This window comes from Lycium barbarum, chromosome 5 (genome assembly GCF_019175385.1).
Source record: "Lycium barbarum isolate Lr01 chromosome 5, ASM1917538v2, whole genome shotgun sequence".
Taxonomy (NCBI): Eukaryota; Viridiplantae; Streptophyta; class Magnoliopsida; order Solanales; family Solanaceae; genus Lycium; species Lycium barbarum.
This window is the reverse complement of record NC_083341.1, coordinates 74,296,924-74,310,661: the sequence shown is the minus strand read 5'-3', so window position 1 is coordinate 74,310,661 and position 13,738 is coordinate 74,296,924. Positions and strand designations below refer to the sequence as shown.

General features: G+C 35.6%; 5 protein-coding genes across 5 annotated transcripts in view; 2 read left to right on the top strand and 3 right to left on the bottom strand.

Moving 5' to 3' along the window:
* Positions 1 to 417: 417 nt before the first annotated feature.
* Positions 418 to 2,275, bottom strand: LOC132640954 (cytochrome f). Its single transcript, XM_060357762.1, has one exon. It carries the CDS (start codon positions 1,990 to 1,992, stop codon positions 1,030 to 1,032), a length of 963 nt encoding a protein of 320 aa, XP_060213745.1. The 5' UTR covers positions 1,993 to 2,275; the 3' UTR covers positions 418 to 1,029.
* A 2,371-nt stretch (positions 2,276 to 4,646) lies between these two features.
* LOC132640951 (acetyl-coenzyme A carboxylase carboxyl transferase subunit beta, chloroplastic) lies at positions 4,647 to 7,456 on the bottom strand. The gene has a single exon (XM_060357759.1). It carries the CDS (start codon positions 6,975 to 6,977, stop codon positions 5,463 to 5,465), a length of 1,515 nt encoding a protein of 504 aa, XP_060213742.1. The 5' UTR covers positions 6,978 to 7,456; the 3' UTR covers positions 4,647 to 5,462.
* Positions 7,457 to 7,601: 145 nt separating this feature from the next.
* On the bottom strand, positions 7,602 to 9,354 carry LOC132640953 (ribulose bisphosphate carboxylase large chain). Its single transcript, XM_060357761.1, has one exon. The coding sequence runs from the start codon at positions 9,165 to 9,167 to the stop codon at positions 7,713 to 7,715; it is 1,455 nt and encodes a 484-aa protein (XP_060213744.1). The 5' UTR covers positions 9,168 to 9,354; the 3' UTR covers positions 7,602 to 7,712.
* LOC132640952 (ATP synthase subunit beta, chloroplastic) lies at positions 9,332 to 11,628 on the top strand. The gene has a single exon (XM_060357760.1). The coding sequence runs from the start codon at positions 10,004 to 10,006 to the stop codon at positions 11,498 to 11,500; it is 1,497 nt and encodes a 498-aa protein (XP_060213743.1). The 5' UTR covers positions 9,332 to 10,003; the 3' UTR covers positions 11,501 to 11,628.
* A 267-nt stretch (positions 11,629 to 11,895) lies between these two features.
* Positions 11,896 to 13,738, top strand: part of LOC132640955 (NAD(P)H-quinone oxidoreductase subunit K, chloroplastic) — a 3,528-nt gene continuing 1,685 nt past the window's right edge. Inside the window, exon 1 of the mRNA XM_060357763.1 lies at positions 11,896 to 13,738. This exon is cut by the window's right edge and continues 1,685 nt beyond it. The gene's annotated coding sequence lies outside the window, so the exon portion shown is untranslated.

Here is a 13,738-nt window from a genome sequence, read left to right as displayed (position 1 = left end):
CTTCTTTGTTTGTTTGATTCGAAGGGGAAGGGCCCGTTGAGTTCTTAAGAATCATAATATTTTTTTCGTCTAAATGATAAAATGGATTTCTTTTTCTTTTCAAAAACTCCATTTTTCTCATTTTTCTGATCATGTTTTTGAAAAATTCACTTCATTGATTTATTCAGACCACCTCTTCTTTTTCTATGATAGTATCTATCGGTACTTTCAAAGTTGGAAGAAAGAAGGAATCACTCAATTTCTTGGCTGCTATGCTAGAATATATTAAATATCGTGCAAATCCTTTCTATACTAATCTAATGTAGAACCTTACTCTCTCTATTACATTACTCTATTTATTTTTTATTGTTTTCATATTTCATCATCAATTTTTGTATAAGATAAGTTGATTGAAGAAGTTTTATTTAATTAATAAAATTTCCTCTCTTTTTTTGTTTGTCCACCACGTCGTATATTATACGTAAGGGGGGTGGGGTAAGGTAAAGGGTTTCTGATACATCTGGAAAAATAGAAACCAAGACTAGGAATTTTTAACAAACAGGATCAAGAATCATTACTCTTTCGTTTCGACACAAGAAAAAAGGATTTTTCTACACCCCTTTCTTGTGTCGAAGACTAGGAAGACAAATAATCCCTCCTAGAATTTTTTGTTCCCCGCATTTATCCCCCGCTTCCTTATGTCTAGTATTTAGACAAATTTGACTTTCTTTCTATTTAGAATAGAAAACTATTGATACGTCTTATGGCCTTATGGCAGTGAAATCTGTCAATAGTAACATAGTCACACTACTCCAATGAAAAAAAAACAAAATCAAAATAATGAAAGTCAAATACTCTTCTTCAAATTCTACATTACATACTCTTTTTCTACGAGATGCTGGGAATCCCTTGTACCACATAGTATGTAGATTTTGAAGAAGAGTATAAATAAGACAAAGGAGTTTTCATAATTTCATTTTTTTGATCATAAATAATCGCCAACAAGAATTTGGTTCTTTTTACGAACTTGATATCGATAAATCTGCGAATCTAGAAATTCATTTCGGCCAATTGAACCTTCTCGAACTGTTTCTTTTTAAGAACCAAAAAGATTTGTGCCAAAATAACAGATGCCAAGAAGAACAAAAGTCCTTGGACACGTAATGGATCTTGAAGTACTATTTCTGCATCTCCCTGACCAAATCCGCCTACATTAGGATTACTCGTTAATGGTTGATCAAATTTGATAGATTCGCCCTCGGAAACAAGAAGTTCTGGTCCTGGAGGGATAATATCAACCACTTGACGTCCCTCCGACGCATCCGTTATGGTTATCTCATATCCCCCTTTTTCTTTTCGTATGATTTTGCTTACTATACCTGCTCCTGTAGCATTATAAACTGTATTGTTACTCTTGCTGCCGTCGGGATAAATCTGACCCCTTCCCCTGTTCCCGCCTACGTATATAGGATATTTTAAGAAGTAAGCATCCTTCTTAGTAGCAGGGTCCGGGGAAAGAATAGGGAAGGTTATTTCACTATATTTTTTACCAGGGACAGGGCCTATCACAAGAATATTTTTTTTATTGGGGCGATAGTTCTGAAAAGACAAATTGCCAATCTTTTCTTTCATCTCGGGAGAAATACGATCGGGAGGAGCTAATTCAAACCCCTCCGGTAAAATAAGAACAGCCCCCACGTTCAACCCCCCCTTTTTACCATTAGCAAGAACCTGTTTCAGTTGCATATCATAAGGAATTCGAACAACTGCTTCAAATACAGTATCAGGAAGTACCGCTTGTGGAACCTCAATCTCCACGGGCTTATTAGCTAAATGGCAATTGGCACATACAATACGCCCAGTCGCTTCTCGTGGATTTTCATAACCCTGCTGTGCAAAAACGGGATATGCACTTGAAATGGATGTCCGAGTTAAGATATATATCATGAGCGATACGGAAATAGATCGAGTAATCTGTTTCTTTAGCCAAGAAAAAGCATTTCTAGTTTGCATGGTCCAATCATTGGTCGCGAAAATTTCTACAATAAATTGGGTAGGTCGCTAGTATAGTTCCCTAGCCACGATTCTGCTATTTGCTGGAATAATCTAGGAATAATATAGGATGAATTTTCCCGATGGTTAGAAATCGAAAGAGTAAATACGATTTTCAATACTTTGCTTATGTACAACTACAAAGTACCAAGCATTCTAATTGGATTAGATTAATATCAATGGATCCTTTATCAGTCATTCATTGAATGATAAATAACTACAAGTGACGGAGACAGACGATTTAAATAACGGAAAATCCAATATTTAAAAATTGTATCGAGAATGACTGGAAAGGTGGAAACAAGACCAGATATAATTTGATCATTATGAACAAATCCAAAATCTTTATAGATAGAGCCAATCATTAATTCCCAACCGTGGGGTGAATGGAATCCGATACATAAATCAGTTAATAAAAGAATAGAAAAAGCTTTTACTGTGTCACTTAAGTTATATAGGAATTCCTGAGCCCAAGAGTTAAGAATAACAAGTTTTTCATTACCCAAAAATGAATACCCGCTTAGAATAATAAAACAGATGATATTTGTCGAGAAGTGCAAAATCGTATGGATACGATTCTCATTTTGTATCTTGATTAATTGGATCGTTTCTTTATGGATTCCTATCCCAAACTCTTCGAGATGTGTTTCCGAGTATTCCTTGATCATTTCGTCCAAGAAGAGGAGTTCCTCTAATTCTATGAATTTTTCTAGAAGACTCTTTTCTTGAATATTATTCAAAAAAATTTCGGATTGCCCAGTATTCCACCAATTAGTAACCCAAGATTCCAGACATTTATTAACTGAGAAAGAAATCCACCAGGGCAAAAATACTATAGATGCAAGATAGAAAAGAGGAGTGAATGCTTTCTTTTTTGCCATTTTTTCATCTGTGAATTGTTAATCAACCCATTCGTACACTCTATGCGATCGAATATTTCTTACACACATGAGTTTTATACAAGGTAGCGAACTTATGAATCTATTTTATTTTTTATTTTGTGGTTAGTCTTTGAATCTAGAAAGAATACAGAAATAGGCTAAGAATTCACTTCGAATGAATAAATTCATAATATTGTTTCCTGATATCTCAATTGGTCAAATTCGAAATCAAGTGTCTCCTTTCGATGAATGATCGAAAGAACCACTTTAAGTAATGAATATTATTCAGATTTTGAGACGAAAGAACTCCTTTGCTATCAAAATATCCAATATTTCGAAAAAATTTCACTGATTACCCATAGTCAGGAATAGAATGATTGAGGGAAAGATATTACGATGATAAAAAAAAATGACTGGCAAAAGATAAATTGGCTAGTTCTCATTATTTAATTAAGAAATCCAATTGTTGGTCATTAAAGAATACAAAAGAAAGAATTAAAAATTTACAAGATACGATCTATCTGGATCTAAAGTGTCAATTCCAACAAATATTGAACTAAAAAAAATTTCTTGATTTCGAAATGGTTTGCCATCTGAGATGAATCTATTATTTCGATTTGTTATTTGTTATCGAATTGCATGGGTTTGCATACGCATAAAGACCATAAAAAGAGTTTCGTTTTATGGTTCTTTCATATACGTTTTCTTTAATTGAATGAACGTTCTCTCAAAATACTTCAATTGGTACACGCAAGAAATAGGCTAATTCAGCAGCCTTTTGTTCCATTTCTCGTGGAGTCAAATTCTCATCAGTACGGGTCAAGGGAATGGACCCCTGGCCTCGGATGTCCATATAAAGAACACGACGAGCATAAATACCCTCTTTAACTTCTATTCTAACGGACTGAATATCTTTTATAAGGAATCGGAGGAATATGCGACGATTTTTTCCCGGAAATCCCCAACGAAAAATACAGACTATTCCTTCCTTTCTATCGAATCGATCATAACCACTACCTACATTCCAGGAAATTGTGCACCACAAATAAGAGCTAATAAAGAGACCCGCAATTCCGTAGAAAGACATCACGATTCCTTGTGGAAAAAAAACGATTTGCTGAGGCGTAAAAAAAGATATCAAATTTCTACCAAGATAACTGGAAGTTCCAACTAATAAGAAGCCTAATGAACCTAAAAAAAGGATAAAGGCCCAGCAGAAATTACTTATTTTTCGAGACCCCGTTATAAGTTCTATCCATATATGTTCTGATCGCCAAGTCATACTTTACCCGATTGCATTTTATTGGAATTGAGATAATACCCCAGAGAAATTTGACTTTACTTTTTTGTTTCCGAAGTAACTCTCATCAACTAGCACTAGTTTGAGGTGAACTAGCACTAGTTTGATGTCAACCTTTAGGAGTAATTCATCAAATTGGTTAAATCTAAAATAATAACATACTCTTTATTTAATACGATCCCACTATACATATCGATATACATATAGATTCACCGACTACATTTCAGCCATCCAGCGATCCTGATCTATTTGAAAATTGCTAGAATTAATATATCCATATATCATGTTTCTGCAGGCATAAGAGTTTTTTCCTTTATGTTCGGTGGAAATCACATGTTATACTATATTTCAATAAATAGATATCCGTGTTATGATACAAGTTCACGTTTTCAAAAAAAATGGATGAGATTGGGTCCCAGCGGATCTAAACAATCTTGTTTTTTTGAACATGAAGAAATAAAGAAGCCATTGCAATTGCCGGAAAGACTAGGCCTACTAACGGCACAAAAATAGATGGAAGGTTCAAATTTGTCATAGAAGGGGTACCTCAATTTACTATTTGTATCTGTTATTATGTTATTATATAAATAAAGATATCTTGTAATAATTATAATGAAATTAAGAATTTGAATTCTAATTAGATAATATTTATTATTAATAGAATTTGAAGAATTTGAAATTCTTAGTATAGATCTAAGTATCTATATATCTAAATCTAACTGAGTACGTATAATAAGTGCAAAGAATGTAGAACTGTAGAACTAAATAAATGGACTTATTCATCTCCTACATGAGAAAGATATGTATGATAATAAACTTTATTACTTTTGTTCTTGTCTTCTAATTTTCGAAAAATAGATAAAGAGTTTTTTACAGATTATCGAAAGATTCGTTCGAATCCGATCCAACATGAATTTTTAGCTAAAATGGTTTTTCGGGAGATAGAGAAAGATACAAAACTCTATTATCTATATTTAAATTTCAAATTATATACCTAAGACAAGAAGAAATTCGTTTTATTTTCCTAATTTCACGAAAGGAAGAACTCACTCTTGTTGATAAAGGCTTCTTGATTCGTAATCAGGAATATAGGTCAAAAAAAGAGTTATCCTCAACTTCCGTTTTGATTCTTTCTACAATTAGATCTTCTATCACCAAAGAAAACGCCATTATTATCTTATTTACTTTGATTCCACTAAACTAACTACTTTTTTGCTACAAACACAAATAAAATAATTGAACTTAGTGCTCTACTTGATTTTGCTTTCCTTTTGATTCAAAGGAAAAAAGGCGTGGAGCTTAAATAACTCACTCAGAACGCTTTTTAAAAGATTACGTGGTACAATTAGGTCGAATAAACCCTTCTGGAATAAGTATTCAGCTGCTTGTGAACCTTCGGGTACTGTTTTATTCAATGTTTGTTCAATTACTCTTTTACCTGCAAATGCAATGTAGGCATTGGGTTCGGCAATAATGATATCCCCCAACATACCAAAACTAGCTGTTACTCCACCAGTTGTCGGAGATGTAAGGATTGATACATAAAATAACTTTTTATTTAATTGATAATCATATAAAGCAGACGATATTTTAGCCATTTGCATCAAGCTCAAACTTCCTTCCTGCATGCGCGCCCCCCCAGAAGCACACACTATAATAAGAGGTAAAATTTGATTCGCAGCGTGTTCAATCAAACGGGTGATTTTCTCTCCGACTACGGATCCCATACTACCCCCCATAAACTGAAAATCCATAACCCCAATTGCTACGGGAATGCCGTTTAGTTGGCCTATGCCTGTTTGAACAGCCTCGGTTAATCCTGTCTTTCTTTGATAAGAATCAATACGATCTTTATAAGGCTCCTCCTCCGAATGAAATTCAATGGGATCCAGAGAGACCATGTCTTCATCCATAGGATCCCAAGTACCCGGATCAATCAAAAGTTCAATTCTATCCGAACTGCTCATTTTCAAATGATATCCACATTGTTCACAAATATTCATTTTTGATTTCAAAAATTTCTTATAATTTAATCCATAACAATTTTCGCATTGAACCCACAAATGCTTGTATTTTTGAGTTACCTCGAGATCATTAGAACTTTCTCTTATAGTTAAATCACTGCCCTTCGTGCGAGTTCGTCTACTGGAACCCTCATTTTCACTACTATTTCGACTTTCACTACCACAAATGGTTCTATAAATGTAACTGTCACCGTAATTCTCATTACCACTTATAATGGAAGTATCTATACAGATTTGAGCCTGAAGATAATTATCAATGCAACTATTAATGTGATTATTCCAACTATATTGAGTATCATACATGTAAGAATTATAGTAGGGATCTTCGCCCCTAAATCCATTATTCAGATAACTCGAGTTTCGATAACTATAAAAAGAACTTTCTAGTTCACTCAGAAAAGAATGATCGTTGTCAATCTCAAAAATCTGATTTTCAATATCAAAATAGATGGAATAACTGTCTCCATTCCTATCACTAACTAAAAAAGTATCATCAGAGATGAAATTCCGAATGTCTTTAACGCCGAATAAATAATCAACATTACTGCAACTATGAATGTTTTTCACTTTTCGATTTGGATCTTCACTGGTATTTTCAATAGGACCAAGACTGCCCATTGATTTATTTAGCCCACACCTGCGTTTGAACTCCTTCTTAAACAACATCGAATTAAACCACCATCTTTCCATAGAGTTTTCTTGCCCCCTATTTGCATGAAAATACAATAGATGAATAGTCATTCGCTATAAAATTATTTATTTGAATATCTTATTTCCTATCAGACTAAGCATAGAAATCCAATCACTAGGATTATTAACTAATAAGGATTGTGAGTATTGAAAAAAAGTTCTGAATCTGGGGGAACACTTCACTATATATTAATATGTTGGAACCCCCTTTTATTATTAAAAATAATATAATAATATAATTTTTGATAAAGGGCGGCTTCTCCTATGTCGTATCAAATTCGCATCGAAAAAAAGAGATTTGTCCTCTCCTATAAAGAAATCAAAAAAAAAAATTTTCGTAAAATCTCGTCTAATACTAATATCTAATCACTAACTAATCTAAAATCTAATTCTAATAATAAGTAATAAATTAAGGTTCTATTTCAACACGGAACAAAGGGGACAATATAGAGGATGGGTAGAAAGAGTTGTGATACTTGGCTTGATTCAGGGAAACTACAAACTACAGGATAGAAAAGAATATACTAATCCTAAGGATCCGTAGGGTTAATTGTGGATCCAAGACAACAATGGAAAGATTTGAGTCTTAGATTTTGATTTAGTTTTCTATATTTTGTATTTCAAATCTTGTATATCTAGGTAAGTATATACTTAGTCAAAATATATGCAATAGAATCTTTGTTGTATTCGGCTCAATCCTTTTAGTAAAAGATTGGGCCGAGTTTAATTGCAATTCAATTAAGAGAACGAAGGATAATTACTTGAGTTCTTTCTCCTTATCCTTCTTTATTTGCTGCTAATGTCTACTGTTTTATCCAAAACGTCTACTGCTGCAAAATTAAATACGATCTCTTTCCATACCTCACAAGCAGCAGCTAGTTCCGGGCTCCATTTGCAAGCCTCGCGAATAATCTCATTACCTTCCTGAGCAAGATCACGTCCTTCATTACGAGCTTTTACACATGCTTCTAGAGCTACTCGGTTAGCTACGGCACCTGGCGCATTACCCCAAGGATGTCCTAAAGTTCCTCCACCGAACTGTAGTACGGAATCATCCCCAAAGATCTCGGTCAGAGCAGGCATATGCCAAACGTGAATACCTCCTGAAGCCACGGGTAGAACACCTGGTAAAGAGACCCAATCTTGAGTGAAATAAATACCGCGACTTCGATCTTGTTCAACAAAATCATCACGCAGTAAATCAACAAAGCCCAGAGTTATGTCTCTTTCACCTTCAAGTTTACCTACTACGGTACCAGCGTGAATATGATCTCCACCAGACATACGTAACGCTTTTGCTAATACCCGGAAGTGGATACCATGATTCTTCTGTCTATCAATAACCGCATGCATTGCACGGTGGATGTGAAGAAGTAGACCATTATCTCGGCAATAATGAGCCAAGCTAGTATTTGCGGTGAATCCCCCCGTTAAGTAGTCATGCATTACGATCGGAACACCCAATTCTCTAGCAAATATAGCTCTTTTCATCATCTCTTCGCATGTACCTGCAGTAGCATTCAAGTAATGCCCTTTGATTTCACCTGTTTCAGCCTGTGCTTTATAAAGTGCTTCGGCACAAAAGCAGAAACGATCTCTCCAACGCATAAATGGTTGTGAGTTCACGTTCTCATCATCTTTGGTAAAATCAAGTCCACCGCGAAGACATTCATAAACAGCTCTACCGTAGTTTTTAGCGGATAACCCCAATTTAGGTTTAATAGTACATCCCAACAGGGGACGACCATACTTGTTCAATTTATCTCTTTCAACTTGGATCCCATGAGGCGGACCTTGGAAAGTTTTAACATAAGCAGTAGGGATTCGCAGATCTTCCAGACGTAGAGCGCGCAGGGCTTTGAACCCAAATACATTACCTACAATGGAAGTAAACATGTTGGTAACAGAACCTTCTTCAAAAAGGTCTAAAGGGTAAGCTACATAAGCAATATATTGATCTTTTTCTCCAATAACACGCTCGATGCGGTAGCATCGCCCTTTGTAACGATCAAGGCTGGTAAGTCCATCGGTCCATACAGTTGTCCATGTACCAGTAGAAGATTCCGCAGCTACCGCGGCCCCTGCTTCTTCAGGTGGAACTCCAGGTTGAGGAGTTACTCGGAATGCTGCCAATATATCAGTATCCTTGGTTTGGTACTCAGGAGTATAATAAGTCAATTTGTACTCTTTAACACCAGCTTTGAATCCAACACTTGCTTTAGTCTCTGTTTGTGGTGACATAAATCCCTCCCTACAACTCGTGAATTAAGAATTCTCACAACAACAAGGTCTACTCGACACGAATTCCGCGTTAATGAAACTTTTCACAGGAATCTTTCACAAAATTTCCAACTAATACTAATATTATCAACTAATCAGAATGGTTGATTATTAGACCATGGTATTTGATTTGCCAAATACATCATTATTGTATACTCTTTCATATATATAGCGCAACCCAATTTTTATTTTTTACCTTTTTTTTTTTGAAATGGAAATACCTAACTAACCTAAATAATAAGAACTTCCCCCTTGACAGTGGTATATGTTGTATATGTAAATCCTAGATGTGAAAATATATGGAATTCCTCTATGATCTATGATCTATGAATCTATGAAAGGTATAAAAAAGAAAGAAAAACGCAAAGAAAAGAATAGGCTAGGCATAAATCGATATGCTGAAATTGAAATAAAAAATAAATAAGAAGAGGAGCCAATTAGATACAAATAATGAATCGTAATAGAAATAGAAAATAAAGTTCAGGTTCGAATTCCATAGAATAGATAATACGGATGGGATTGTCTATAATGATAGACAAATGAAAGACTTTCTCAAGATTCTGATTCATCCACTTGAGATTTTTAAATGAAAATAGGTTGGGTGAGCTTGCAAATTCACTCAGTCTCATTGAATAAGTAAACAATTGAATTGGTTCAAGTTCAATTGCATGGTGCCAACAAAATCGAGTGCTAATTCCCATTTTATTGAATTAACCGATCGACGTGCTAGCGGACATTTTTTTTGAATTCGATAATTTTTGAAAAAACATTTCGACATATTTATTTATTTTATTATTATGAGAATCAATCCTACTACTTCTGGTTCTGGGGTTTCCACGCTTGAAAAAAAAAACCTGGGGCGTGTCGTCCAAATCATCGGTCCGGTACTAGATGTAGCCTTTCCCCCGGGCAAGATGCCGAATATTTATAACGCTCTGGTAGTTCAAGGTCGAGATAGTGTTGATCAACCAATTAATGTGGCTTGTGAGGTACAGCAATTATTAGGAAATAATCGAGTTAGGGCTGTAGCTATGAGTGCTACAGAGGGTCTAACGAGAGGAATGGAAGTGATTGACACAGGAGCTCCTATAAGTGTTCCGGTCGGGGGAGCGACTCTGGGACGAATTTTTAACGTGCTCGGAGAGCCTGTTGATAATTTAGGGCCTGTAGATACTAGTACAATGTCTCCTATTCATAGATCTGCGCCCGCCTTTATACAGTTGGATACAAAATTATCTATTTTTGAAACAGGAATTAAAGTAGTAGATCTTTTAGCCCCTTATCGCCGTGGAGGAAAAATCGGACTATTCGGGGGAGCTGGAGTGGGTAAAACAGTACTCATTATGGAATTGATTAACAATATTGCTAAAGCTCACGGGGGCGTATCCGTATTTGGCGGAGTGGGTGAACGTACTCGGGAAGGAAATGATCTTTACATGGAAATGAAAGAATCTGGAGTGATTAATGAAGAAAATTTTGCAGAATCAAAGGTGGCCCTAGTTTACGGTCAGATGAATGAACCGCCGGGAGCTCGTATGAGAGTTGGTTTGACTGCCCTAACTATGGCGGAATATTTCCGAGATGTTAATGAGCAAGACGTACTTCTATTTATTGACAATATCTTCCGTTTCGTCCAAGCAGGATCCGAAGTATCGGCCTTATTGGGTAGAATGCCTTCCGCTGTGGGTTATCAACCGACCCTGAGTACCGAAATGGGTTCTTTACAAGAAAGAATTACTTCTACCAAAGAAGGGTCCATAACCTCTATTCAAGCAGTTTATGTACCCGCAGACGATTTGACTGACCCTGCCCCTGCTACGACATTTGCACATTTAGATGCTACTACCGTACTATCAAGAGGATTGGCTGCCAAAGGTATTTATCCAGCAGTAGATCCTTTAGATTCAACGTCAACCATGCTTCAACCTCGGATCGTTGGTGAGGAACATTACGAAACCGCCCAAAGAGTTAAGCAAACTTTACAACGTTACAAAGAACTTCAGGACATTATAGCTATCCTTGGATTGGACGAATTGTCCGAAGAGGATCGTTTACTCGTAGCAAGAGCGCGAAAAATTGAGCGTTTCTTATCACAACCCTTTTTCGTAGCAGAAGTATTTACCGGTTCTCCAGGGAAATATGTTGGTCTAGCAGAAACAATTCGAGGATTTCAATTGATCCTTTCCGGAGAATTAGATGGTCTTCCTGAACAGGCCTTTTATTTGGTAGGTAATATCGATGAAGCTACCGCGAAGGCTATGAACTTAGAAATGGAGAGCAATTTGAAGAAATGACCTTAAATCTTAGTGTACTGACCCCTAATCGAATTGTTTGGGATTCAGAAGTGGAAGAAATCGTTTTATCTACTAATAGTGGTCAAATTGGCATATTACCAAATCACGCCCCTATTGCCACAGCTGTAGATATAGGGATTTTGAGAATACGCCTTAACGACCAATGGTTAACGATGGCTCTGATGGGTGGTTTTGCTAGAATAGGCAATAATGAGATCACTGTTTTAGTAAATGATGCGGAGAAGGGTAGTGACATTGATCCACAAGAAGCTCAGCAAACTCTTGAAATAGCGGAAGCTAATGTGAAAAAGGCTGAAGGAAGGAGACAAAAAATTGAGGCAAATCTAGCTCTCCGACGAGCTAGAACACGGGTGGAGGCTATCAATCCGATTTCATAACTCGTTGGTACGTTCGAATAATAAAAAGAAGTTCTCTTTCTAATCCTATTTAGATTCTGTCGGGTGAATACAATCAAATATAATCAAACAGAATCCAATTCTAATGTAAAAATTAAAATTCAAAAATGAAATAGAAAAGATACAAAATGAAAAAATAAATATCACTAAGGGTGGGTCGTAAACCTTATTAGATACCAGAGTCAATGGTATCTAATAAGTTTTACCTACTATTGGATTTGAACCAATGACTCCCGCCGTATGAAAGCAGTACTCTAACCACTGAGTTAAGTAGGTCATTTATCATCCCAAAGAGAACCAAATGAAACCCATCCTGTCGATGGATTATAAATATCATATTACTTATAAGCAATACTAATCTAAGGAATACCACTCAAAGAGATCAAAGATTGTTGATGTTGGATCATGGAATATTTATCTTGACAAGAATTTATCTACATGGTAAAATATGTATCACAAGCACTAAGGGCTATAGCTCAGTTGGTAGAGCAACTCGTTTACACGCGCGCCAATGTTTTTCAAGGGAGTTCATCATACAATCATAAAAATTGATCTTGTTGAGAAATCGATGTCTTACTCCATAACTTTGAGGGAACCATAGCCTGACAAAAGGTTCGGTCCAATTTGGACGCCCATTTAGGAGGTGCCAAACAGACCCCATCATTGATTTGAGATCTTGATAAGGTGAATACCCAGTCTATTCAATGCTAGGCATAATGAGTATAAGGACCTCAAAAAAATCTCTTTTCGTCATATGAACTTCAAGGTGTATGAAGTTTCATAATTTGATTTTTGAACGATAGAGACTTCATTTAACTTAGGTTGATCTAGGCCAGAGACAGACCTACGTCAAGATAACCCCACCCTTGAAACACTTTGGTAATGCTCCCAAATAATGAATCAGAGCACATGGAGCCATTTCCTTATCTTTTTTTCTGTCAAGAAAAAAAATGGCAGACTAACTGATATTTATGTCAGTTAATGAAAGAGCCCAATGCAAAAAAAATGCATGTTGGGTCTTTGAAACAGTTCAGATCATTTTAATAATAATAAGTTTGATCTGTTTTACCGAGAAGGTCTACGGTTCGAGTCCGTATAGCCCTATAAAAATGTAAAAATGAAGCAAAAAAAATTGTATAATTTTCATTTCTTCATTATTATTTATTGCTTGTAACTAAGTTAAATCCAATTATTCCTATAAGTTTATTCACGGCAATCGTTTAAGCAGATGAAAGAAAAAACGCATATCAATGGATCCAATCGATATTGATTTTTTCAATTGCAGATAAACAAACCAACCTTTCGTCATTAATCTTCGGAGGCGAATTACATATTCATATCCACAATAAAAGAATTAGTGAGACTCCCTTTCTTTTGATATCCCCAATCTTATTGAGTTTTGGAAGTCAAATCATTTCACGGGCCTGGTGAAATGAAAAACTACGAAGAGGAATTCACATGGATTTAGGAAGGGCCTGCTGTATTTGTGTCCAAGCTAAAGTTTTTTGAAAAACGAATATCTTTGGTCACTTTCATTGTCAAATAGGCTTTTCTTTCGTATACCTTACTTACCTCGACCTAGCGAAGCACAACACAAAAAGGGTAGTCTTCTTTTTCTGTATTCAACCAAGAAAAACCCCTCCACCTGGATTCGAATCCTGATACTATTATTAAATAATAATAAAATAATAATAAAAGGAATATACCAACACAAGATCTTCTAAATCTTGAGATGGAAATTCCTACACATTCTCTTCTATTTGATTACTTGTTCTATTCTAAATCACTACGAAAAAATAAAAATAAAATGAAAATAAAGACC

What these genes read in the sequence shown, in the direction of transcription:
- LOC132640954 (XM_060357762.1), bottom strand. Translation starts at nt 1,992, where the DNA reads ATGCAAACTAGAAATGCTTTTTCTTGGCTAAAGAAACAGATTACTCGA.
- LOC132640951 (XM_060357759.1), bottom strand. Translation starts at nt 6,977, where the DNA reads ATGACTATTCATCTATTGTATTTTCATGCAAATAGGGGGCAAGAAAAC.
- LOC132640953 (XM_060357761.1), bottom strand. Translation starts at nt 9,167, where the DNA reads ATGTCACCACAAACAGAGACTAAAGCAAGTGTTGGATTCAAAGCTGGT.
- LOC132640952 (XM_060357760.1), top strand. Translation starts at nt 10,004, where the DNA reads ATGAGAATCAATCCTACTACTTCTGGTTCTGGGGTTTCCACGCTTGAA.